Source organism: Cajanus cajan, chromosome 5 (genome assembly GCF_000230855.2).
Source record: "Cajanus cajan strain Asha chromosome 5, NIPB_CcT2T_4, whole genome shotgun sequence".
NCBI classification, from domain to species: Eukaryota; Viridiplantae; Streptophyta; class Magnoliopsida; order Fabales; family Fabaceae; genus Cajanus; species Cajanus cajan.
The window spans coordinates 28,191,898-28,215,003 of record NC_138521.1 but is presented as its reverse complement, the minus strand read 5'-3'; the positions used below and the strand labels follow the sequence as shown (position 1 = coordinate 28,215,003).

The following is a 23,106-nucleotide window of genomic DNA, read 5'->3' as shown; positions in this document are numbered from 1 at the left end:
GTGTAAAAACTCCAGGGTCCTCAAATAAATTTTTGTAAAAGCTTGTTACCAACTCTTCTAAATCTTTCTTGTTCTCTATCCAAATTCCCCTGTCATTCTTTAGTTTAAGGATTCTATTTTTCCGTCTTCTTATAATAGTGGTGCTGTGGAAATATTTTGTGCTACGATCTCCCATCTCTAGCCATTTGCACCGCGACTTTTGGTATCAAAGGATTTCTTCCCGCACCAGTATTTCCTTATATTGAGCCCACAGTTCTTTAGAGAGATTTTCAAGATAAGGGTTGTTCTTTTGTTCTAGCTTTAGAGAAATTCCATTTAATCTCCTCAAAATCATGCACTTGGTGAGGAATATATTTCCAAAAGTCTCTTGATTCCATTTAGTAAGATTATGTTGAGTGCATTGCAGGTTGTTGTTCCAGTTCACTCCCATATTCCAACTAGCTTTGATCAAATTAGGAAGCTTAGGATGCGTGAGCCATGCGGCTTCGAAACGAAAAGGTCGATGGACTTTTGATGCTCTCAAAGATGGGTCAAGTTTTAGAAGCAGAGGGCAATGATCCAATTTCAGTCTATGAAGATGGAATACATTCGCATGAGGGAATTTCAATTGCCATTCCATGTTGGCTAAAACTCGATCAAGCTGTTCCAATAGATTACCTCTCTTCCATGTGAAAGGGTTTCCTTGAAAACCCATATCCACCAAATTACAATCATATACCATCTCCATGAAAGAGAGATCCCCCCTGTACGAGGCCAACTGAGAGCCCCCTTTTCTTTCATAGTCATGGAGCACAGCATTAAAGTCTCCCATGATACTCCACGAACCAACCATGTTAGCTGCTAGCTTCCGTAGCTCCCTCCAAAGGTCAATTCTGAATTGAGAATGGAGACTTCCATACACTGATGTGAACATCCAGGCCTGTGAATTGGTTTTAACAGCAAGATGAACCAGTTGTCTTGATGATGCCAGCACTTCAATCTCCCAGAGAGACGAATCCCATAAGATCCATAAACCTCTTAAATGCCCAATAGCATCCACAATGTAAGATCTATCCAGTCTAATCCAATTGATTATCTTTCGGGCCTTAGTTCCACTAACGTAGGTTTCTTGGAGACAAAGCAAACCCACCTTGTGTTCAATAATTAAATCATTAATTAGATTCACAAATCTTTTTCCTCCCGTCCCTCTACAGTTCCAACTAAATATATTCATAAGGAAAGGTTTGAGGGTTGGGATTTTGATATCCCAGAAGTGTCTTTGTCTTCACCGACCTGCATATCTTGTCCTTGGCAATTCCCAGAGGCATTTCCTGGGTCAAAATGATGTCTTAATTTTGCTGCAAATTCCATTGTTTGTGCATTTGGCTGTACCACATGTGTAGATAAGTCATCCCCTATTCGCCACACATCATGATTCATTTCGGATGCATTTCTAAAACCAGCCATCACCTTTTCCGTGTTATGGGCTTCGCGTTTTGCATGGGAAGCCCATGCAGAATTGACTTCATGCACTTCATGCAACCTAGAAGAGCTTTGCGTTTTTCATGGGAAGCCCATGCAGAATTGACTTCGTGCACTTCATGCGGCCTAGAAGAGCCCTCCTTGTTTATCAGATTTTTGCCTCCGTGATCTTTATTACTAATGGCCTGACCATTCTTGAAATTTGAAGCCTCTCATTTTTTTGGTTGTTGTGGATTCTTTCCACCCTTCATATTCCTTATTGTAGTGACTCTTTTATTGGGAACAGATTGGTCCTTCTCAACATTGATATTTTGAATGTTAAACTCCTTGTTTTGTGGCAATCCAAATCCAGATAACATCAAATTATTTCTAGACGAAATATTTGATATTGGCATATTTTCCTTCTTATTTTTTTCAGCTCCCGTCAATTGTGCATTTCTCGATCGTTGCTGTTTTCTGTTTCTCCTCACAATCATCCAGGGGCCGTATTGATCCGTCGAATCTTGGATTTCTGGAGGGAATATCCTTTGCACCATTCTGTTGCACCGAATCAGAGTTCTGCGAGGGTTTGTCTTTCTTCGTAAGATCCTCAACTACCATGTTGATAGGAACGTCATCGACCTCCATGTGGTTTTTCCCTAGTTTCTCCCCCATGGCTTGGCTTATGTGGACCTGGTTTGACACACACTGAGATTGCTTATGTCCATACCTTCCGCACTTGAAATAGATTGAGTGAAGTCCCTCATATTCTAGTTTGAGGATATACCCTAAAACATCGATTTGTGATACAAGTTTCTTCTATAGGTCAATCTCTACACAAATTCTTGCAAACTTCCCACGTGATTGTATCGACGTCAATTTGTCAATCTTCAGCATTGTACCAAGTTTATTACCCACCCTCCAGAGGAACCTGTCATTGAATAACTCAATGGGTAGCTTGGGTAGTCGAATCCATGTAGCTATCTTACGTGTTTGTTTAGCTGTAACCATGAAGAAAGGCTTCCATATTTGCACCACGATGTAGTGATCCTCTATTAGCCACGAGCCTTCAAATAAGGCATGTTTGTAGTCCTCTTCAGAAGTGAATTGCACCAAATAATGATCCTCGGACATATCAATCAACCTGACCACTCCAGTTCTAGCCCATTCGCGTTGCACTTTATTATCTAGCATTCGGAACGCAACCCTCTTCCCCAAAACTTGAATGACAAGAGAATTTTTCCAAGGTGCACACCATTCTTCAAATTCTTCTTGAGTAACATAGATCTTGGGACAAGGATCCAACTCTGATTCATCTCTAACAACCTCCTTCTCATGGTAGACCGCATCTTCAGGGTTCTCCATCTCTTTAATCAGGCTATTGAAATCAGTAAATATCTTCCCTCCATCAGAGGTAAGAAGGCTCTCCTTGTAGGATTTGGACTGATTACTGAGAACAACGTTTGTATCATCATCCTTCATTCCTCCCTCCGAAACCACGCCCTCCATACACACACACTCTTTAGTTTTCACCTTTTTCGTACTCTGTAGGGAAGGGTCATCATCAGGAGAACCTTCTTCCTCCAAAACCCTAACAGAACCCATCATATCGGCACACAATGGACGTCTTTGTGTTTTCTTTAATTGTTATACTTTAAGTGAGTTTTATTTGTATTAACCTAAACTAATAAATATGTTTTCAAATTTTAGATAACACACTGCCTACAACTAATAATACAAATGATTATGATGATGGTGGTGAGAAGAAAGATGAAGAAATAATAGAAAAAAATTATAGGTAAATAATTTCACTTTTATTTATTTACACTAAATAATTTAAAAAAATTGTCAAAATATTGACTCATTTTAAATTATCTTAGAGCATCTACAATGTAACTCCCAACTACTTTAAATGGGTCTCATTGTGCCACGTCACTCATAAACAATTCATATTATGTTTTAACAATTTTTGCTTCAATAGAAATTGCTTATAAGCACCCCTACTTTTTTACAACTCATACTACACTTTTTGACAACTCACACTATACTTTATGATAATTTTTATAAAAATTAATTATTATGGATAATATATAAATATGAATAACAAAAAAAAGAAATTTCATAAAAAAAATTACAATAATAAAAAGAAATTAGATAATAAAAAGAATTACCAAAAATTACAACAAAATTAAATATAAAAATTAAATACGCACTAATTTTCGTTATTATGATGTCCAAAACGTTCCCAAATATGTTTCACCAAGTCGTGTTGTAGTTGTCGATGTTGCTGCCTATCACGAAGATGTGCCTTCCTTTGTAATTATGTTGCAGTAAAAATAGGATGAGGAGCAATAGATACATCGGTAGTCGAGACTTCGTTACAACCATTATCATAATCAAAATTAATATTGTATGTGTGTCTCTCATCTTCAACTATCATGTTATGTAGTATGATGCATGCATACATGATATTCTTCCATGTATCAACATGCCAAACACGTTCTGGTCCACGCACAATTGCAAATCGAGATTGCAATACTCCAAATGCTCGCTCTACATCTTTTCTTGTCGATTTTTGTCGTTCGGAAAATAATTTCCTTTTTTCTCCTTGTGGCATAGAGATGGTCTTCACAAATGTAGCCCACTCTAGATAAATACCATTAACAAGATAATAACACATATTATATTGGTTTCTATTCACTATGTATTGTACAGCAGGAGCTTGTGATGAGTCATTATTTTCCCTTATTTATTTATCTTTTTGTACTTATTTTAATTGTTAATTTGGGCTTAATCGCTTATTAATTGATAGTTTTACTGTTTGGGCTTCATTGGGCCAGTAATTCGAATTTTAATTAATTCCATTTCACTTTGTCTAATTTTTGTCTATTAATTATTTTCAGCTTAATTATAGAGCATTTTTTGGCTTGAATATTATTTTTGGACTTCAAGAGATAAAGTGTCACGTCAGCGCCATGTCAGCACCAAACTGCCACATCAGCTCCACATCAACAACATGTTTACATTTTTGTTAACCTTATTTTGGTCATTTTCAGGCCAGACACATGAAAATGAGGCCCATTTACGTTTTAGGGTTTTTTAGGTCCTAGGGCTGACCATGCAGCCACCAACTTTCAGACCTTGATGTGACCACGTTTTTGCTTCTTCTTCCTTTTACATTTTCTTTGTTTTGTTGCTTCTTCCTTTACATTTTTCTTCTACTTCTTCTCTGGTTGTATCAAAAACTACACCTTTACATTTAAGTGATACAGATTATTCGTTTCATTTCCTTCTACCTTGTTGTTTCTTCATTTGCATTTTAATGGAAGGCTAAAACCCCTGGGGTTGGCTCCTTGTTGCGGATTGTAATCTCTGTTTGAGGTTGGGTTCGTATTGTGTATCTTTGTTTTTCTTGGTTCTTCTTCATTAAATCTTTGTATTAATTCATTCATGCTTAATCGGTTGTCTTTAATGCCATACTTTGCTTAATCCTGTGGAGAGGTTCAATGTTGTATATATTTGCTTAATTCGTGTAGGGAAGTCTTGAGTTAATCTTAGCTTAGTTGGTTAACTCGGATGGAACAAGGATTAAGTTGTTGACAGAGTAATCTCTTATGAACTAGGGATAAGAGAGTTACAATCTGAACAAGGAGTCAATCTTCTTTACTTGCTATGTTACTTTGCATTTTATTGTGTTTTAAACTAATAAATCTGAACCAAACCCCCCCTACTTCGTGTTTGAACCTTTGACAAAAAATAGTGGTCCTTAGGAGACGGCCTAGGAAAGCCTCCTAGTACTACATTTTCTTGTTTTTATTTGACCGGATACGGCTTCGATCACTTGTCCTGACAAAACGTCATTAAACAAATTCAAAGCATTCAACACATTAATGTCATTATTTGAACCTACGGTGCCAAAAAAAAGCATGCCAAATCCACAAGTCTTGTGAAGCTATAGCTTCAAGCATAATTGTGGGTTTGTCTTGATCACCTTGACAAAATTATCCTTTCCAAGCAACTGGATAATTTTTCCATTCCCAATGCATACAATCAATAGACTCTAACATACTTGGAAAGCCACGTGCATTCCCCATTTGAAGTAGTCATTCAACATCTTCAATGTTAGGCCTCCTAAGGTATTCAGCTCCGAATATGTTGCACACACCGGATACAAATCTCTATAAGCATTCCACAGCATTGCTTTCACCAATTCGAACGTAATCATCTGTACTATTAGCACTTGATCTATATGCTAATATACGAATTGAAGCTGTGCATTTTTGTAATGGTGAAAAACGCTTCTTTTAAGTTGCATCAACCCTCATCTTGAAATAATCATCATAATGACCAAGGGCTTATTTGACTAAATTCGACCTAAAATGAAAAAAAAATTATTTTAGTTTTTATGTTTTACTCAAACATGATTAAAGTCTTTATATTGATAAATTTGATGTTTAACTTGAAAATAAAAATGTGAACTTAGTTTCTCATAATTAAAAAAAAAAAAGTGACGAATTCTTATAGATATATATGTTTTCTAAAGTTTGAAGATCAAATTCATCAATACGAAAATAGACACTTTGATCATATTTAACAAAATGTAAAGATTAAAAATATTTTTTTTTCAAATTTTCTTACCCACCGTCTTTTTTTTTTCGGATGTTTCTTTTGTACATTCTCTCAATGTCTCTATCTTTCTCAACGTCTCTCACTTTCTCAACATCTCTCACTTTCTCTTCTCTCTCAACATCTCTCACTTTCATTTCTCTCTCAACATCCCTCACCCTCACCCTTCACCGCCACCCTCACCATGAAAGACTGCCCGAAGGAGTGCGCGATTGACGAGGTCTGGCTGACCCGAAGGTGCTCGCACGGCTAACGAGAACGGCCTGGCCTAGAGGTGTGCGTGCGGCTGAGGAGATTGGCCCAGCCTGGAATTGCATGCGCGGGGTGAGGAGATCGGCCCGACCCCGTCATTCGCGCGCTGCTGACGAGAACGGCCCAGCCTGAAGGTGCGCGCGCGGTGAGGAGATTGGCCGTCCCGGACATGGGCGCGCGTGGCTGAGGAGGAGTTTCACGCGCGACTGAGGGGATCGTCCCGGACATTCGCGTGATTGAGGAGATCGGCCCGAACATGCGTGCGCGGCCCCCGGAGGTCGACATCCACCGGTGGCGGCACCAGCTGGCCGAGAAGGAGAGCGAGCGGAGGGAGTGGGCCGAGAGGGAGGAGAAGCGGGACAAACGACCCATCTGTTGTTGTTTGCAAAATTTGTGTCCACGTTCAAGCAAGGATCTGGATCAACCAATCAAACCTCTCCATTTCACATTTCAGAGTGCTAAGCATCATTCCTTCTTCAAGCAACATAGCTAAAAAAATTGGAGCTTCTCTTGCCATGTAGGATCACTCCATTGGAAATTTCTTATAAGTACCGTTGCTTATTTTTAAGATACAGTATAAGCACCCCCGCTGGAGGTGCTATTAGATACTTAGGACATCGGTGATACACTTTGGAAGTGTGAATTTTGCAAAACTAAGATGTGGTACATTGAGTGGATATAAAAAAAGATGGAAAACTAAAAAACCCAGTTTTTCTCTTTGTTGCATTCACGGTAAAATAATTAGATTACATTCAACCTCCTTCACAACCTTTTTCTTTTTTTGCAAAATATGATGGTAGATATTTGTCATCATGTGAAGTATTATAGAGAAATTTCTTATTTGACATTCATTATAGAGAATCCGTTGTTGAGAGATTATCCTTCCATTTACTTGGTGAACATTTTGTTGTATTTGATGAAGATGAATCCATTAAAAAGGTTATTGATAAACCAAAAAGAAACACATTTAAATTTTTAGCTTGGATGGATACAAATAAAAAATTTCCTAAAGTAAGGAATCTATTATATGCATGATTGTTGGCAAAATTTGTTTGGAAACGTGAACGTGAATGGTGCCATAGAAAAAGAGAAAATTCAATTGGAAAATTGCATTTTATCAATTATTACATCGAATAACTTTTAATTAAATTGAATCTTTTAAAATTTAATTCGAATTCCAATGTGTTATAATTCAAATTAAATTTTGAAAGATTCATGTTTATAGAAGAGCGATCTACTTACTTCAAGAGTGAGTCTACTTAGACTTATTTCACTCAATATCTCATGTTTTACATCAAATTTTAATAACTCAATTGCTAAATTAAAAATTTTTAATACATAGGTCAAGTATACAATTTTTTTTAAAAAAAATTTGATAAATATTTGATACTTCATTTTATTAATTCAAATTGACAAATAATCATAAAAATATTTTATATGTTGATTTGAATTAATGAAATTGAATATCCAATAATTTTGTAATTTAAAAAAAAATTACACACTTGATCTATATATTAAGATTGGATGGTTGAAATTTGATAAAAAAAATATGAGTTATTGAATAAAGTAAACACGCACACACACATTGCAATTAACATCTACAAAAGTATAATTTGCACTAAAAATGAAAGTTATATTGGGTTGAGTTTGTCAATATTGCAACACAATTTTACTTATTTTTCTCATTATGCTTTGATATTTACTACATACAAAATTATCTCTATCTTATAACAAGTTCAATCTATCTTATAATGAGTGTTGATTTAGGTTATTTTACTTTCTTTGTCCCATAACCATCCATCAACCACTTGTTGATATCAACTTTAATCTTTTTATGTGGCTTTAGTCTTTCTATGTGAAGGCCTTTAACATCTATTATGTTAACATCATAAAAGTTTATTAATCCTGATTCGGGTTAGAGAGAAGCCTCATGTAGTGTTTGGGATATATAATGCACGGGACACCTAAATACTTTTCATCAAAAAGATAAAATTTGGAAATGATACAGTGAAGTTGGATTTATATATATTGCATCATCCCTCAAAAATAGTACTTGTAAGACCGGCAATGAAATTGTTCAGAAACAGTATAAAAATCGTCAAAACAAAATTACAGGGTCGTCATATATCTACAGAACGCAGGAGGGGTGATAGACACGTTGCAGCACAAAGTAGTTGTGATCTGTGCAATTGAACAGAAATTAATAAACTTCGACATTCCATTGCTCTGCTTTCTTCAATTGCCTCTTGTATTCAATCCAATCGATGCCTGTAGTACACAATGAAAACACAAGGCATAATTAATGAAGTGTCTCTCCAAATGACTAGTAATGAACCAAGAGGAAAATGTCTTACCATCTTTGGCAGCCAATGACACCATAATGTCATCAATTCCCTTTTCCATTCCTTTTAGTCCACACATATACACAAAAGTGTTATCCTTCTTCAGTAATTCCCACAACTCTTCTGCATATTGAGCCATTCTGGTTTGGATGTACATCTTCTCTCCTTTCTCATTTGTTTGCTCTCTGCTCACAGCGAAGTCAAGCCTGAAGTTCTCAGGAAATTTCTCCTTCATCTTCTCAAATTCCTACCCCATACAATTGAAGTTGTATCAGTATATTTCCCAGGAAAACCATATGACTCAAGTTTTGAAATAATTAGAAAAATCTGTTCTCACCTCCTTATACAGCAATGAGCTGCTTGTAGGGACACCCAAGAAGAGCCATGCTAATCCATTGAACTACATATATGTCAAAACAAGGTTAATAACCAAATGTGTCCACTTACAAACACATACTAATAATGATAATTTTTTGTAGCTTCATATGCAGCAGTCAAGTCAAGTCAGTTTGCCTATGCTTACCATACAACAACAACAAAAGTATTATCTCACTGGGCAAGATCAACTACATGAATTACACAAAGCCACTAAGAGCCTATTTGGATACAAAGTTATAAGGACATTTTAAAGTTTCTCTATTAAAAATAAAGAGTTTTTTTTAAGTAGAGAACTTTCCAAAAACACTTTTAGATTGTAACCAATCAGACTCTAAGTTTAGTTAAAAACCAAATCTCAAAGATAAAGAAAAATTTGCGCTACTTGAGCAATTCCCACCTGGCTCAAATTCCCCCCTCCAAGCTAGGAACTACTAGCTCCCTAAAATAGAAAAACATTGCCATTATTATAATTATTTTAAAGTTTCATACAGATTACTAGTGAGCGTAGATTAATTCTTAATTGTTAGTTTTGAAATACTATCTAGATCATATCCATAAACAAAAAAAACAAAAAAAAACATGGGTAAGCACAATCAAATGCTTTGTAGTTGCTACTTGAAGTTTAAAAGAGTGCTTCATGGTGACGAATTTTGATGTTAAGGTTAATCACTATAGCAATCTGTGTTCCTCCAACACTTGCAATCAGCATTTATCATAAGTAGTGTGATAGTGTCCACTTTCCATCCATCAAGTTCATTATGAACTCTACAGCATATTGTCCTGGTTCTGGTTCCTTTACTAGTGAACAAGGATTTTTAGATTTTGAGAACACTTACCTTGTAATCTTCGTGCTTCTCGAAGAACATTTTCCATAAAAATGAGCGGAATGGGGCAATACCGGTTCCAGTTCCCAACTGTGAAGAAAATTCCAATGATCAATGGTGAATATCAGAACAACAATCATGAGCCATGACCATTACATATAGCATATTTCTTTTCTATTAAGAAGAAAAATAATGACAATGTACCATGATGACAGTTGCATTAGGATCTTTTGGCATAAGCATTTCTTTCCCAACAGGTCCAGTTATTGTCACTTCAGCTCCGGGCTTTAGGTCACCTGAAGGAAGAGAACACAAACAATTGGTTAAAGAAGTGTAGATAAATACCATTAGTGTAGCAAAGTAAAAGTGTAAACCATCATTACTCTCATCTAAATAGTCGCTGAAGAACCAAAATGAACCTTTTAAAAAGAATAAAACAAATTTGTACAATAACTAAAAGTATGTTTTAGACTTATAGTATGAAGGTTTATTCCAAAATAAAATAACCAATAAGATGTAGCTAAATTTCCTCTAGCCTGCATTATACAAAATCTAAAACTACTCATCCTTACACAAGAAATTTGAGCAGACTCCCTTGACAAGTTCTCCATTTTCATTTGTGTACACTAACCGTTTCACGCATAGAGAAACCTGTACAAAAGCCATCATATCAGATAGTAAATGAAATGAAAATTCTGCTGTAGAATTGATGGTCAAGTTAAAATGTTGAGCTTACAGTAGATGAAAGTTAGAACACATTTTTGGACTCAAATTAGTTTAGGAGTACAATAGATAAGCAACTGAATGAAGTTTAAAACAGTACTCATGTATGAATACAACAGAATTGATAAAGTAAAAAGCTTTATAACTATAATGTTAAGAAAATTAAACTCCAGAAACAATAATGTAAATATATAACATAAAATACATGATACTCACAGTCTTGGAATCACCAAAATCACCAAGGGCACTGCTGGCAATGGAGTACAATCTCAGCTTATGAGGTTTGCCATTCTTGTCAATACCTTCTGGAATCACCCCAATTGATTGTCCTTCTCTGTAAGGAACCTCTCCTGAAATAATAAAACTAATATTAGCTCAAAATACAAATTATATTAGCAATCTTATTTGAAAACGAATGAGCCTCCCACCCTCGGTGCTGAAGACCATGTGCCATGTTTCTCCTGGAGCATCATCACCAGTGATCTTTGTGTTGAGCAGGCATCTACCAATGTAAGGGTTCTTGGGTTTGAACTTGTTCACAATCACACCTTCCTCCTGCTTCTTGGATATTTTTTCAACCTTGGTTGGTGCTTCAGTGGTGACTTGGGCCCTGATGGAAACTACCCTTCCACTAGTAGAAACATCTCTGTATTGCAATGGAACCTGAGAAAAGAAAACATAATTAATGACCCAGATCATCTAAAATTTTAATCTCAAAAAAGGACGATCCAATTAGGTGTTGTTGGTATTGTTCTCTTATCATAATTAGAATTTTGTTTAACTAATTGGCCAAATAAAAATTTACATAGAATACCAAAATGAGAATCCAATTCTAATTAAGGAACTATACTAGTTTTGAATAATTGAACACATGAGGAACTATATATAAATTATATATAAGTTTAATCTAGAAAATAATAATAACATGTGTGTGGAACACACCTTCTTGAATACAAGTCTCTCTGGGGCAATGATGGGGGTCCTGCTTGGGAGAGAGGTAGACTTGGTGGATGGAAAGGAGACTGCAGCACTTACCGCAGCAGCCATTTGTAAAATTAGCTAGAGGGAGAAATGTTCAATGAAGTGATGAATATGAGATTATGTAATATGAGTGTGAATGAATAGTGTTGTTTTGGTTTCACAGACAAAGGACTATAAGATTTGAGTGGATGAGATTCAGAAGCAAATGCAGTGGCGGATATTATATTAGGATAAGTGTACGTGGTATGATGGAATCTTCGACTTTCAACTATCACCTTACATATATCTATGTTGCTTCGGCTGGAATGCAATAAAAAAAAATATATGTGATGAAATATGATAAAACCTGAAAACATAAAATAGAATTATTGCCTGGATTATTTAAAAAGATATGAAATGTGATCAAATGATGGAATTTAATTCACCTCATCACTATTTGTATTTTTGTTCATTTAGAATACAAGGAAAAAATAATTTATTTCTTTCAATTATCTTTTTCTCATTTTAAAATAAAATATTTAAATTATTTAATAGTTTATTATATAAATTTAATTTTATAAAATTTTAAAATTTTTCGATATTCTATTGAAAAAATTCAATTTAATAATTATAATATACATTTTACATATATAAGTAAATGTTGACAACAATATTACATAATTATAAATGTTTGATTTATCTAAAAATTTTGTGCCAGATTATTATGAATAAATAAAATTTAATATATATATATATATATATTAAATAAAATATATGTATTTTTAGAAAATTTTCTTTGAGAGGGTTTTAGAAATTCTTTTAATTTCGTATTTAATTTGGTTTTCATTTATTATAATTATTAATAAAAAAATTTATAAAATAAATAATCAATAAATAAAAACAGTTTTGTACTACAATATAAATTATTCATCATAAATCTAAAATATAATTTATATATTTAAAATCTATCTACTTATTTAAATTTATTATATAATTTATATATTAAAACTTAATATTTATTTATATACACAATTTATTTTAAATTTTGGTTATATGTAATAAACATTTAACATGTGCATTGCACAAGTTAAAATACTAGTTATATTTAAAATTTAATACATAGATATTCTTAAATATATAAATTATATTTTAAATTTGTGATAAACAATTTATATTGTAGCATAAGATTATTTTTATTTATTATTAATTCTTTAAAAAATTTATAATTTAATTTATAAATAATTATGATAAACAAAAATCAAATTAGATATATAGTTAAAAGAATGAATAGAAAACCTACCATCAAAGAAAAGTCACTAAAAACATTTTTGAGCAAAATAGTCTTTGGCTTTTAATATATAAGAATTAATTTTATCTATCAAGTAAATCAATCCCTATATAAAATCAATTCCTATATATTAAACATAAATGACTATTTTGCGTGAATGTTTTTATGAGTTTCTCTTCAATAAAAGAATTTTTAGAAATTTTTTTAACTTCTTATCTAATTCAATTTTTATTTATTATAATTATTTATAAATTAAATTTTAATATTTTAAAAATAAATTATCAATAAAAAATTATATTACAGTAAAAATTATTATCATAAATTTAAAATAAAATTTATATATTTAAAAATATCTATTTATACAATTTTAAATATAATTTATATATTAAACACAATATATATATATAATTTATTATAAATTTTAATTATATATAATAAATATTTAGTCTTTTCATTACATAAGTTAAAATATTAATTTGTTTTATTAAAACAAATTAAAAAGAAAACAAAATTGTAGCATCGCTTCATGATTTAGATAAAGAACACAAGGATGTGCGCGGAAAGGTCACCATTTTCTTTTCTTTTCATTTTACCATATTCAAACATAATTTTCTAATTTTAGAAAACTGTTTTCTCCATATTTTGATAAAATATCAGTGAATGACCCAAAACCATTAGAACCTTGAATTTTGTTTTCACCACAAAAATTCTATATTGAAATCTACACTGCTTTTGCTTCATGATATTTCTCAGCTTTAGAAAACAACCTTGACTAGGCAGTGTCCAATGCTATGTTTGCATCTAAGGTAAAGAATAGGAAAAGCGTTGTACAATAACAAAATAAATTGAAAGGGATTGAATTTTTTTTTTTCTAAACAGCAAACAAATTTTATTAAATAAGGTGCAAGAAGTACCTAGAACCCATACACAAATCCAGACCAACATAATACTGGTAAATGTGTATTTACAATTAGTTGTCTTAAATACAAAATTAAACCGAATCAACCGGTTGGTGCATTAAATATTATAGATCCCACAAAAGTATAGCATATAGTGTTATGTAGTATCTTGTTCTATTGTGTATCACCACCATAAATCCCACAAAATTTATAATCCTTTTTGTGATCATTTTGTACTGTTTAAACGAGTCAACTTTTAAGTTGTGAAAACTGTTACCAATGTTTTAAGAAGCGGATCAATCCCGGGTCAGTAGTCAATAGGCCAGAGATCGAACCAGTAAATTACTTATTAAATAGTATGACCTAATTTTTATTAAAATTTTTTAAAAATTACTTATGTAATATATATTTATAAATTAATAAAATTCATATCATATCTTAAAAAGATCTTAAAAAATTATAATCAATATAATACTAACAGAGAAATTAAATTATAAACTCATAGAATCACATAAATTAATGCATAATTAAATATATAATTTTAAACAAAATATATTTATAATTTTTTTAACTCAATTATATAACAATTTAGCAAGTTGGTTTAGTAATTATTGAGGTTTTCAGGATTTAAATAATTACATTCATCTTGTCCATGTACTCCCTTTGTTCTCTATTATATAAAAAAAAAATATTTGTTCTTAAATATAAACAAATTTTAATCATTTTTGTCTCATTTAATGATGTTCTTCCTAAAATATCTTTCATTTAAAGCAAGCCCTTTTTGTTCTTCCTAAACTCCTTTGAACATTTATAACAAGGATAATTTAAGAAGAATATTATAGTATCAGTAAAAGTTAATGGCCTTTCTATTGCACTACTTTTCTTTTTCTTCTTGCTTTATAAAGCAATTGAGGTAAAGAAGGTTTGTTGTTTAAATCTTTATGATGTTTTTAAGTTTTGATTGAAGTTGTTTATCACATTGGTGGCTCAATTATTAAGAATTGAAGTTGTTTTTAAGTTGTAAATTTGGGGTTCTTCAAGTGTAAGGAAACTTGTGACTCAAGGAAGTTGAGATAGATGAGTTTAGATGTTGTACGTAAGAATTGATATTGTGTGTGTATTGTTTAAATGTCTCTTGATTGTTTGCACGTGTATTGGATCATACTTGTAGTGGTTGGATTTCATGAGTGAAGATGAATCTCTACGAGGAGAATTCATATATTCACCCAATGAAGATGAATGCTTGATCAATGTTCATCAAGGACTAGTGATCATCTTCCTAGGATCACATTCTCACTCAACGACATGATTGTCGCCCAACAAGAATGCAACTCTGTGGTAACTTTTATGAGGGTTCGTTTGGTGAGACATAGCTTGCCCAACAAAAGGACCCACATGGGGTTCTAGTTGTTCGAAAAGTTATGGTCACCTAGTGAGAGGACCCACAAAATGTTTTATTCACTTAGTGAGCTTTTGGTTGATCAACGATGAGCTCCAAAGGAGATTGGTCACTCAACAAGCCGGAATGTGCTCAACAAGAAAAGTTACAAAGAGTATTTCTCATTGAGCAAGAGTAGCTTGCTCGACGACAAGCTCTAGAGAGTTTTAGTCGTTCAACAAAGCTATCCCTCGCCCAACGAGAGCTATATTTTTGCGAAGCTTATATATTATGTTCTTTCACATATTTTATTGATATAAGCTTATGGTAATTGAACCTAGTTCATTGTATGTTGATATATAATTATATATTATGTCAATTTATGTTGTTTAAGTTGAAAGTAATATGTTGTATGAAGTTGAAGATGTAAGTTGTATGTTAGAAGTTGTTAAGTTGTGATAAACATATGATACATGTCTTTAAAGTTGAAAAGTCTTCAGTGAGTAAATTGTCTCCTAATTAGGAAGTTGTTTTTAAAGATTTCTCCTTTAGATTTTTAAGTTGAAACAATATGATAGAGGTCGAACCATACTTGTCATAAGTAGCCAACGAGTAAGGTACAAAGTTCGAGGTCAAAATCCCTAATCGAGTATTGGAAAGGTGCATGGCATTTGGAAGATGGTCATCAAGCTAATTCCACACATTCTTAGTTATGCATGCTAAGGTTATGGTAGAATCATATCCAAGTTGTTTTATTCTTGAAAGTAGTACTAAACTTTCCTAATGTAAGTGACAAAATATGAGAAACCAATTTTGGTCACCATGCCAACCGTTGTGTTTGGTCACTATGCTAGTTGTTGTTTTCTAGTCACCATGCAAGTTGTTGTTATTTCTAGTCGCCATGCAAGCTATTGTGATTTGGTAAGGTCAAGTCATTTACTTTTCTCACTAATTTGTAGGAGATCTCCAAAAGTTGATAAATGTGACAATGCATCAATTATTCAGTTAATTATCGTTGTTTCAAGTTGTTCAATTGTCTAATTGATTTATGTTGTAAATGTTGTTAAAGTTGTTGTTATGCTTTTAAGTTGTAAAGCTAATTTGTTGCTAAAGTTGTATATGTCATTTGAAGTTATTCACTTCTTATATATGATGATATGATGTTTTCTTTCATAAGTTTACCCTTTTTTTTCAATGTTGTTTGACTCTTAAAATCATACTTATAGTCTTTTGTTGAATTGTTCTAATACAACATGTTTATAGAGATATTTGATTGATGCTAGAGTGTTATATTTTTAGTACTTATTTATTAGATGTATATATGTATAGGGTTTGTTTTATTCTCATAAAGAGATTTATGTTTTTAATTCAAAATTGACAGACTATTTTATGTTTTTTTATATCATATACATATATTTGTTACATGGCTATTCAGATAGTATTTGCATGATAACTTTAGGTTAGTAGATTTCTCATGTTTTTTGTTGCGTAATAGTTATTCTACTAAGTGTAGTAATTTGTTAGATAGTTACAATAACCAATTATTTAACACTATAATAGCAAAAATTGAAACCAAATTTCTTCACATAAGTAGGTTCAGGAAGGGATTGAAATCAGGGGCAATCTCAGCTTGCTTTGAGGATGTGCAAATGCACCTCTTCTTCACTTTGAAAAAAATTATAAATATGTATTTATAATTTTTGTATTTTGTCCCCCTATTTTATATATCTGATCTCACTAACTCTAATTTGTCATTCCATTATCAAGTATAGTCTTTCACCAACTAATATTTTTCTTACTTTTCGTTCTATTTTCAGCTCTCTAAGCATATGTGCTCAATTCAATTGGACATTATATTTCACCTATCATTTTATTTCTTTCCATGATAATAAATTTTATTATTTTTACTTTTAAAAAATGTTTCTTCCACTTAAATCAAGATCCTAGATCTGCCACTGACTTAAAATATAACTTAAATATGAGAAGAGAAATACTAGTTACAAAAATTCTAATATATATTTTAAAAAATTATTAAAAATCTTTATAATTTGTGTTACAGGTTATTTAATAAATTTCTTTCATAATTTATAACTTTTAATAAATTTTAAGTAACTATAAAGAATATGTATTACTAACACTCATCATTAGTTTATTCGTACATATAAAAAAAAGTCAGAAAAGGAGTTGTCTAAATTAAAATTACACTATGCTATTTATAAAATGACCAAACTTTAATCGAGAAAATTTTCATTTTAACTTATTTTCAGTCAAAATCGTTCCGTTTTTTCAGTCAACAATCATTCCCTTCCCTATTCTTTCGAAAGCAATGAAGAACACCATTGATTTGAGACTACATATTTTAATTTCATTCAACAAATGGAAATTGGAAAGTGGTTTCGGTCCAATTTCGTCAACGAAAAAATTGCAACCAAATCTAAGCCCAGCCCAAAATTGCGAGTAATTGGGCTCAAAGAGAAAAAAGCCCAAAACCGCAACGTTCATAGCCAGGGAGTTGAAGCTTGAAAGTTTGAACAAACGGTAGAAGTAGAACTGTCTTCCTATTATGAGGGAGATTTGTTACGGTAAGTAATAACTAACAATTAACAAATCTAAAATAGTTGAATTTTTAAAACCACGTGGATCGTCATTAATTTTCCATAATCGGAAATTGTCACCTTTTCTATTCCTAATTTTAAAATAATAAAAAAAAGATTATTTGTTATAGTTGTTTCTTATAAACTACTTGAGGTATCATGGTAATGTGGGTGCCAGGATTTCTGCAGGATGTTATTCTCGTCAAAATCGATACAATAATGATGCTTTAGACCACGTTGGATTCAGATTTAAGGTGCGTGGAACACTTCTCAATTTGGAAATTGAAATATACGATTTGATTTCGATTTTGAATTTTCTGTCTGATTGTTTCTCCCGTGGTTTTTTGATTCCGTTTCTAATCATGAATTCAAGAATGCAAGGAAATGAATGTGATACTTGTATGCAATCAATTAGGTGAGTAGGGGTCAATGGATGGTGACTGGAGTGTGATAATAGAAAGATTTTAACTATGAAAAAAAAAATTATATATCTGAAAGTGGTAACATGTTGATTATAATTCTAAAACTTTACTGTGTATATAACTTAATTCCCAAGTTTGATAAACTAATCATTATTTGTCAATTTAGTCTTTAAATCTATCGAGTGCAAGACAATTTAGTCTCTAAATTTACTATATATTGGAAAGATCGATTTATTACAAGTTAACAAATTCAGAAATTACATACTTTTAAAGCTAAATTGACAGTGACACAAGTTATTATTTACGTTGATAAATTGTCTATTAACTGTTCATTTTTCAATCATTATTGCTAGGCTGAAAGTGAAAAACCACTCTCACCAAACTTGCATGCTACACGAGTGGCCAAACTTTGTGTGGCGTAGGAGTATGAATGAGTTGTACTCCACTTTAAACATTCCTAAATGTTGGTTTTTGATGGAGTACTGTAAGGTAGATTGATGCACGTAGCGAAACTACCCATTGAGGGTGTTTGCAGTTGTAAATGGGTAATAATTTCTATAACAAAGAAGAAAAGAGAAGAAAAATATATGAGCGATAAGATTAGTAACGTGACGGAGATACACAGATATTGCTGCAAAAATATCATTATTATCAGTCTTATATATGAGAAAAGAAATATCAAACTTTTTAAGCTCTCATGGGGTGCTCTCATTTAGAGCTCCATTCTTAGCAGGATGCCTTTTTTTCCTTTTTGTTTCCTCACAAAGATTTCACTTGATTGGTTGTATTATTCCCTTTGTTATTATCTTCACGGGTTTTCTTGTCATAAAAGAAACCATGTCACTTTCTTAACCGTTGTTCTATTCTATATCTCGTATTGGTAAGTTTCTTAAAAGTGATAGTAGCTTCTGCAGTGCACAGATAGTTTCTTGTCTATTCCTTGAGTCAAAAATATGGCCATTCCTTTTATTGTGCATTTTACCCTAATTCTTCGTGCTCGTGGTTTTGTGGTACTGGCAACACTTTCCAGATGATAGCAATTTGTCCACCGTGATGAATGGGCCTAAGATTTGCCTATGTGTGATTCTTGTACACAAATATTATAATTTGGTCAGTTAAAATGAATATATGCCGTGCCAAAAATGATGATCGTATGTTACTTTCACTGGCGGAATATCATTGAGGCAGAGGATTCAGCTCCCCCCCACCCCCCTACTTATAACCTTTTCTTTTATATTTTTTTTAATTTTCTTTTCACTTTCTAATGGAATTATCAACTCAAGCAAGGTTTGGAAATTTATCAATTTGATTGGTTGCCATGAAAGCATAGACTTAACTACACATTCGACCACTTTGTTTTGTTCATCTATACTCTGTATAAGCTTCCTGACTGAGATGGTAAATATAGCCGGAAAATTATCTTTTTATGGGTGACCTAAAATCGATAACCAACACCCAATGCCAATAACAAAAAATTGCTACTAGCGGAGTTTAAATCCATTAGCAATGGAAATGGCGTTTTGTGGTTGATTAACTAAGGGGAAAAGTTCAGCAGTACATTTTACTTTTTCCATGTATGGAATTCAACTTTACAGTATTAATATTGTTTTGTACGACAGAGATAAAAAAAGGCAGAAAATAAGTATAAAATAAGGCACGATGAATTAGATAAAAATATTTTATGGATAACTCTTGATTTATATAATTTAATTCACTGTTTTTTCACTGATTGATTTATACCACTAGCCATGTTAACCACGTATTTTTAACAGCCTCATGTTCTGCAACAGTTTTTTTTTCTCTTGTATCTGATTCTGAATTCAGCTTCCTTATCAATTCCTTGGATTTCTACGAAAGAAAGAATTGCAAGCATATATACATTTCATATAATAGTTAACTTACGAGCACTATGAGAGGGTCAACAAAGTTAGAATAAATGGATTAGGTAAATAGTTCCTTTTATAGTTGAAAACAAATATGAATGGGATAAGGCATTTGATTGTATATACACTCACAAGAACAATCAATCAGATAGAATGATTAACAAACCTCACAGTCACAACCAGAACAATGAAAAACTTAGGCTTCCTATTGATGTAATTTTTGGAATCCTCTTGAACCTCTAGACTGGTAAAGCTCCAACCTACCCTTGGATTCTTGCAACAATGCCTCGAGTGTTTCATCCTGCGTCACGTTAGGTTGCTTGGAAGCCCATTCAAGCACGCCAAGCACCTCAGCCCGAGCAAGTTCCTCACTGTCTGGCACATGCAATGCAATGTAGGAGAGCAAAACCAATGCTGAAATCTGAACTGTCTGTTCTCCAAGGTACACAAGCTGGACCAAGTGCTTTGCACCACCTGCACTTATAATTGCCTTGGAGTGATCAAGGTGGAGGTAGTTGTCCGAGCAGGCAAATTTTGTGAGAGAGATAGCAGCTTCTCGTGATACTTCTGCCTCTCTTTCATCTAGAAGCCTCACCAAGGGACCAATTATCCTTGTCTCTGTTGCCCTGAATGTCCTTGCCAAGTTCCCAATAGCCTTTATGCAAGGAATCAGGAGTTTGGTATCTTCCTTCTCTATGATCTTAAGCACTTGATCCACAACAGCTTTGCAAGCAGGAGAGTTTGGCTTGAATGCTGATCTTCTCAATTCTGCATCTTTCTCTGCCACTGCTGTAATCTCCTTCACTGCCAAGGCAGAATTGTACTTCACATCCTCACTCCCTTTCTCAAGGAGAATGGCAAAGCACAACAGAGCCCGCGACTCTGTTATGCTTCGACAAATGGCGGGGTTGCCCTTGGCTAGCTGCCGGAGGGCTTTCGCCGCCATGGCTTTCATGTAAGCCTTGTTCTCAGGGTCTTCAAGCTCCCTTCCCTTCATGTTAATCCCCGAATAGGAATAGCTTTGTTGATGGCTTTGTTTGCCATTGGCAACGGCATTACTATTGCCATTGGCCTTGGGCGGAGTAGTACCCTGTGGCTGAGAGTTCTGCGTTGCTTCACTCACTTGATTGGGTTGTGCCTGTTGCTGCTTGGTGGCAGCATGCATTGCCATGGTACTTGTGACGACTCTATGCATCTGATTAGTGGACCTATCGCCCAAGGGATGCTGCATCCTACTCTGTACCTGCTTATCCTCATCTTCACTCTCCCTTCTCACATTAGAATTATGATTATAATTATAATTATAATTATTATTATTATTATTACTATTGCTAGCCATAACAACAGCATGGATTGATGTGGGTTTGTTGCTGACAATGGCGTATTTACTATGCTCTTGAACGGTTTCAAAAGCGAGATGACTCACAAGCAAGCGAACAATATTATGCTGAAGAAAAAGATCTTGGCATTTAGGGTACTTAGCTGCTAACTCAGCGACGGCCCAGGCAACCACAGCTTGAACTTTCATGGGCCCTTCTTTGAGGACTTTGGCGAAGGCAGAGCAAACGCCGGCGTGGATCATGATCTCGACGCTCTCAGGGTCACGGCCCAGAAGCCCAATAGCCCTGGCGGCGTTCTCTTGGCCCTCTTTTTTACCCTCCTTGATGAGCTTGAGCAAGGGCCCAACACCGCCCTCCTCGATGATGAGCTTCCCGTAGCGGTCGTTGTCACGCGCGAGCGACACGAGCGAGGCGGCGGCGTCGGATCGGTCGTCGAGGGAGCCCGTGTGGAGCGTCGCCACCTGCTCCCAAATGAGGCCCAAGATGGGCTCGTTGGCGGCGATGGGCGGCAGGCCCAGGTACTCGTCGCCGCGGTCCTCCGCCGGGACGGAGACGCGGAGCAGCCACGACACGTCGCCGATGGAATTCTCGAGCTGCGACGACATCTTGCGGAACGCCGCCGTGGGGATGATGCTGAAGACGCGCTTCATGAGGCCGTTGGCGCGGCACTTCATGACAAGCGACAGGGCCTTGTCGAGCACGAGCTCCGTGTCGGCGATGATGCGCCGCGTCGGACGCTCGTAGAGGTCGGAGCTCGCACGTGCGGCCTGTCGGAGAAGCCCCGCGAGCTTGTCGGTCTTCGATTTGAGCTCCAAACACTCGTGCTTGAACGAGGAACTCGCTTCTTCCGCCGCCTTCGCCACCTGGTCCGCCAATTGGATCGGCTTCGCCAGCAACTGCTTCACTATCTCCGCCATCCACTCCGATCGCAAACCCCACTTGCCAAAGATTCAGTCTTTCTTGAAATTGAGAGTGATTCAGGAAAAGGGGCTCTGATGGGTGATGCAAAACGGCTGCGCCTTATGATCTCGCTAGTTTCTCTGACTGAATGCGTCCGGTTTATGAATCCGTGATGGTGCGAAAGTTGAGGGCATGATTGTACAAAGAAATATTGTGATTTTGTGAGAGAGGGTGTTGTTGCTGCTGTCGACGGGATTTACAAGATCAACGCGTTTTCTTCATATTATATAAACTTGGCGTCTCAACTGTAAAGTGAATATGACAAGAAAAAAGGGAATTTTTTATTTTTTGTTACAAAAAAAAGGGATTATTTAAGAATAAGCAAGGGTTTATTTTTGTTTTAAGAATAAGAAGAGAGAGGGGGAATTAAGATTTAAGAATAGAGTACGGCTTTTCGTTTTCGGACATTGATTTCTTGATAGGCAAAAGGGAGGAGAAAGGAAAAATATCTCTGAGGGGTTAAGATTTTCCTAATTGCATAAAAGGAAGATAATCAAATTAAAATGGAAGGTTTTTCGATTTGGAATTTGGAAAGGTGTTAATTTGACGCAATGGTGATTTGCTTGAATGGAAAAGCAATAAGACTGTTATCACGTTGGGTCACTTTGGATTTAGAACTATAGTGTGTGTCCAAATTAATAAAAGGTTTTGGATTGAGTTTGGTTTAATTTTCTTAAAAGTTTTCAGGTTACTTTAATCAAATTAATTTGATTATATTTAAGTGATTTCGAATCGATATTTGGACTGCATATATTTACAATAAAAATAAACAAATCAGAAAACAGAATGAAATTTAT

General features: G+C 34.2%; 4 protein-coding genes across 4 annotated transcripts; all 4 read right to left on the bottom strand.

Moving 5' to 3' along the window:
* Positions 1-205: 205 nt before the first annotated feature.
* LOC145957944 (uncharacterized) lies at positions 206-1,446 on the bottom strand. Its single transcript, XM_083074379.1, has 2 exons — positions 1,273-1,446; positions 206-1,129 (listed from the first exon to the last, which is right to left on the bottom strand). The coding sequence occupies exons 1-2, from the start codon at positions 1,444-1,446 to the stop codon at positions 206-208; spliced, it is 1,098 nt and encodes a 365-aa protein (XP_082930505.1).
* An 813-nt stretch (positions 1,447-2,259) lies between these two features.
* Positions 2,260-3,045, bottom strand: LOC109800501 (uncharacterized). The gene has a single exon (XM_020361281.2). The coding sequence runs from the start codon at positions 3,043-3,045 to the stop codon at positions 2,260-2,262; it is 786 nt and encodes a 261-aa protein (XP_020216870.2).
* A 5,273-nt stretch (positions 3,046-8,318) lies between these two features.
* Positions 8,319-11,747, bottom strand: LOC109801189 (ferredoxin--NADP reductase, leaf isozyme, chloroplastic). The gene is made up of 9 exons (XM_020362197.3): positions 11,528-11,747; positions 11,014-11,248; positions 10,802-10,935; positions 10,435-10,513; positions 10,067-10,158; positions 9,875-9,952; positions 8,998-9,060; positions 8,673-8,907; positions 8,319-8,586 (listed from the first exon to the last, which is right to left on the bottom strand). The coding sequence occupies exons 1-9, from the start codon at positions 11,630-11,632 to the stop codon at positions 8,519-8,521; spliced, it is 1,089 nt and encodes a 362-aa protein (XP_020217786.1). The 5' UTR covers positions 11,633-11,747; the 3' UTR covers positions 8,319-8,518.
* An 8,320-nt stretch (positions 11,748-20,067) lies between these two features.
* Positions 20,068-22,670, bottom strand: LOC109801344 (uncharacterized). The gene has a single exon (XM_020362393.3). It carries the CDS (start codon positions 22,264-22,266, stop codon positions 20,215-20,217), a length of 2,052 nt encoding a protein of 683 aa, XP_020217982.1. The 5' UTR covers positions 22,267-22,670; the 3' UTR covers positions 20,068-20,214.
* Positions 22,671-23,106: the final 436 nt, after the last annotated feature.

What these genes read in the sequence shown, in the direction of transcription:
- LOC145957944 (XM_083074379.1), bottom strand. Translation starts at nt 1,446, where the DNA reads ATGGCTGGTTTTAGAAATGCATCCGAAATGAATCATGATGTGTGGCGA. An exon ending in GCCAAGGACAAGATATGCAG is followed by an intron (nt 1,130 to 1,272) that starts GTCGGTGAAGAC and finishes ATTGAACACAAG; the next exon opens with GTGGGTTTGCTTTGTCTCCA.
- LOC109800501 (XM_020361281.2), bottom strand. Translation starts at nt 3,045, where the DNA reads ATGGGTTCTGTTAGGGTTTTGGAGGAAGAAGGTTCTCCTGATGATGAC.
- LOC109801189 (XM_020362197.3), bottom strand. Translation starts at nt 11,632, where the DNA reads ATGGCTGCTGCGGTAAGTGCTGCAGTCTCCTTTCCATCCACCAAGTCT. An exon ending in CTAATGCAACTGTCATCATG is followed by an intron (nt 9,953 to 10,066) that starts GTACATTGTCAT and finishes TTTTCTTCACAG; the next exon opens with TTGGGAACTGGAACCGGTAT. An exon ending in GCTCATTGCTGTATAAGGAG is followed by an intron (nt 8,908 to 8,997) that starts GTGAGAACAGAT and finishes TGTATGGGGTAG; the next exon opens with GAATTTGAGAAGATGAAGGA.
- LOC109801344 (XM_020362393.3), bottom strand. Translation starts at nt 22,266, where the DNA reads ATGGCGGAGATAGTGAAGCAGTTGCTGGCGAAGCCGATCCAATTGGCG.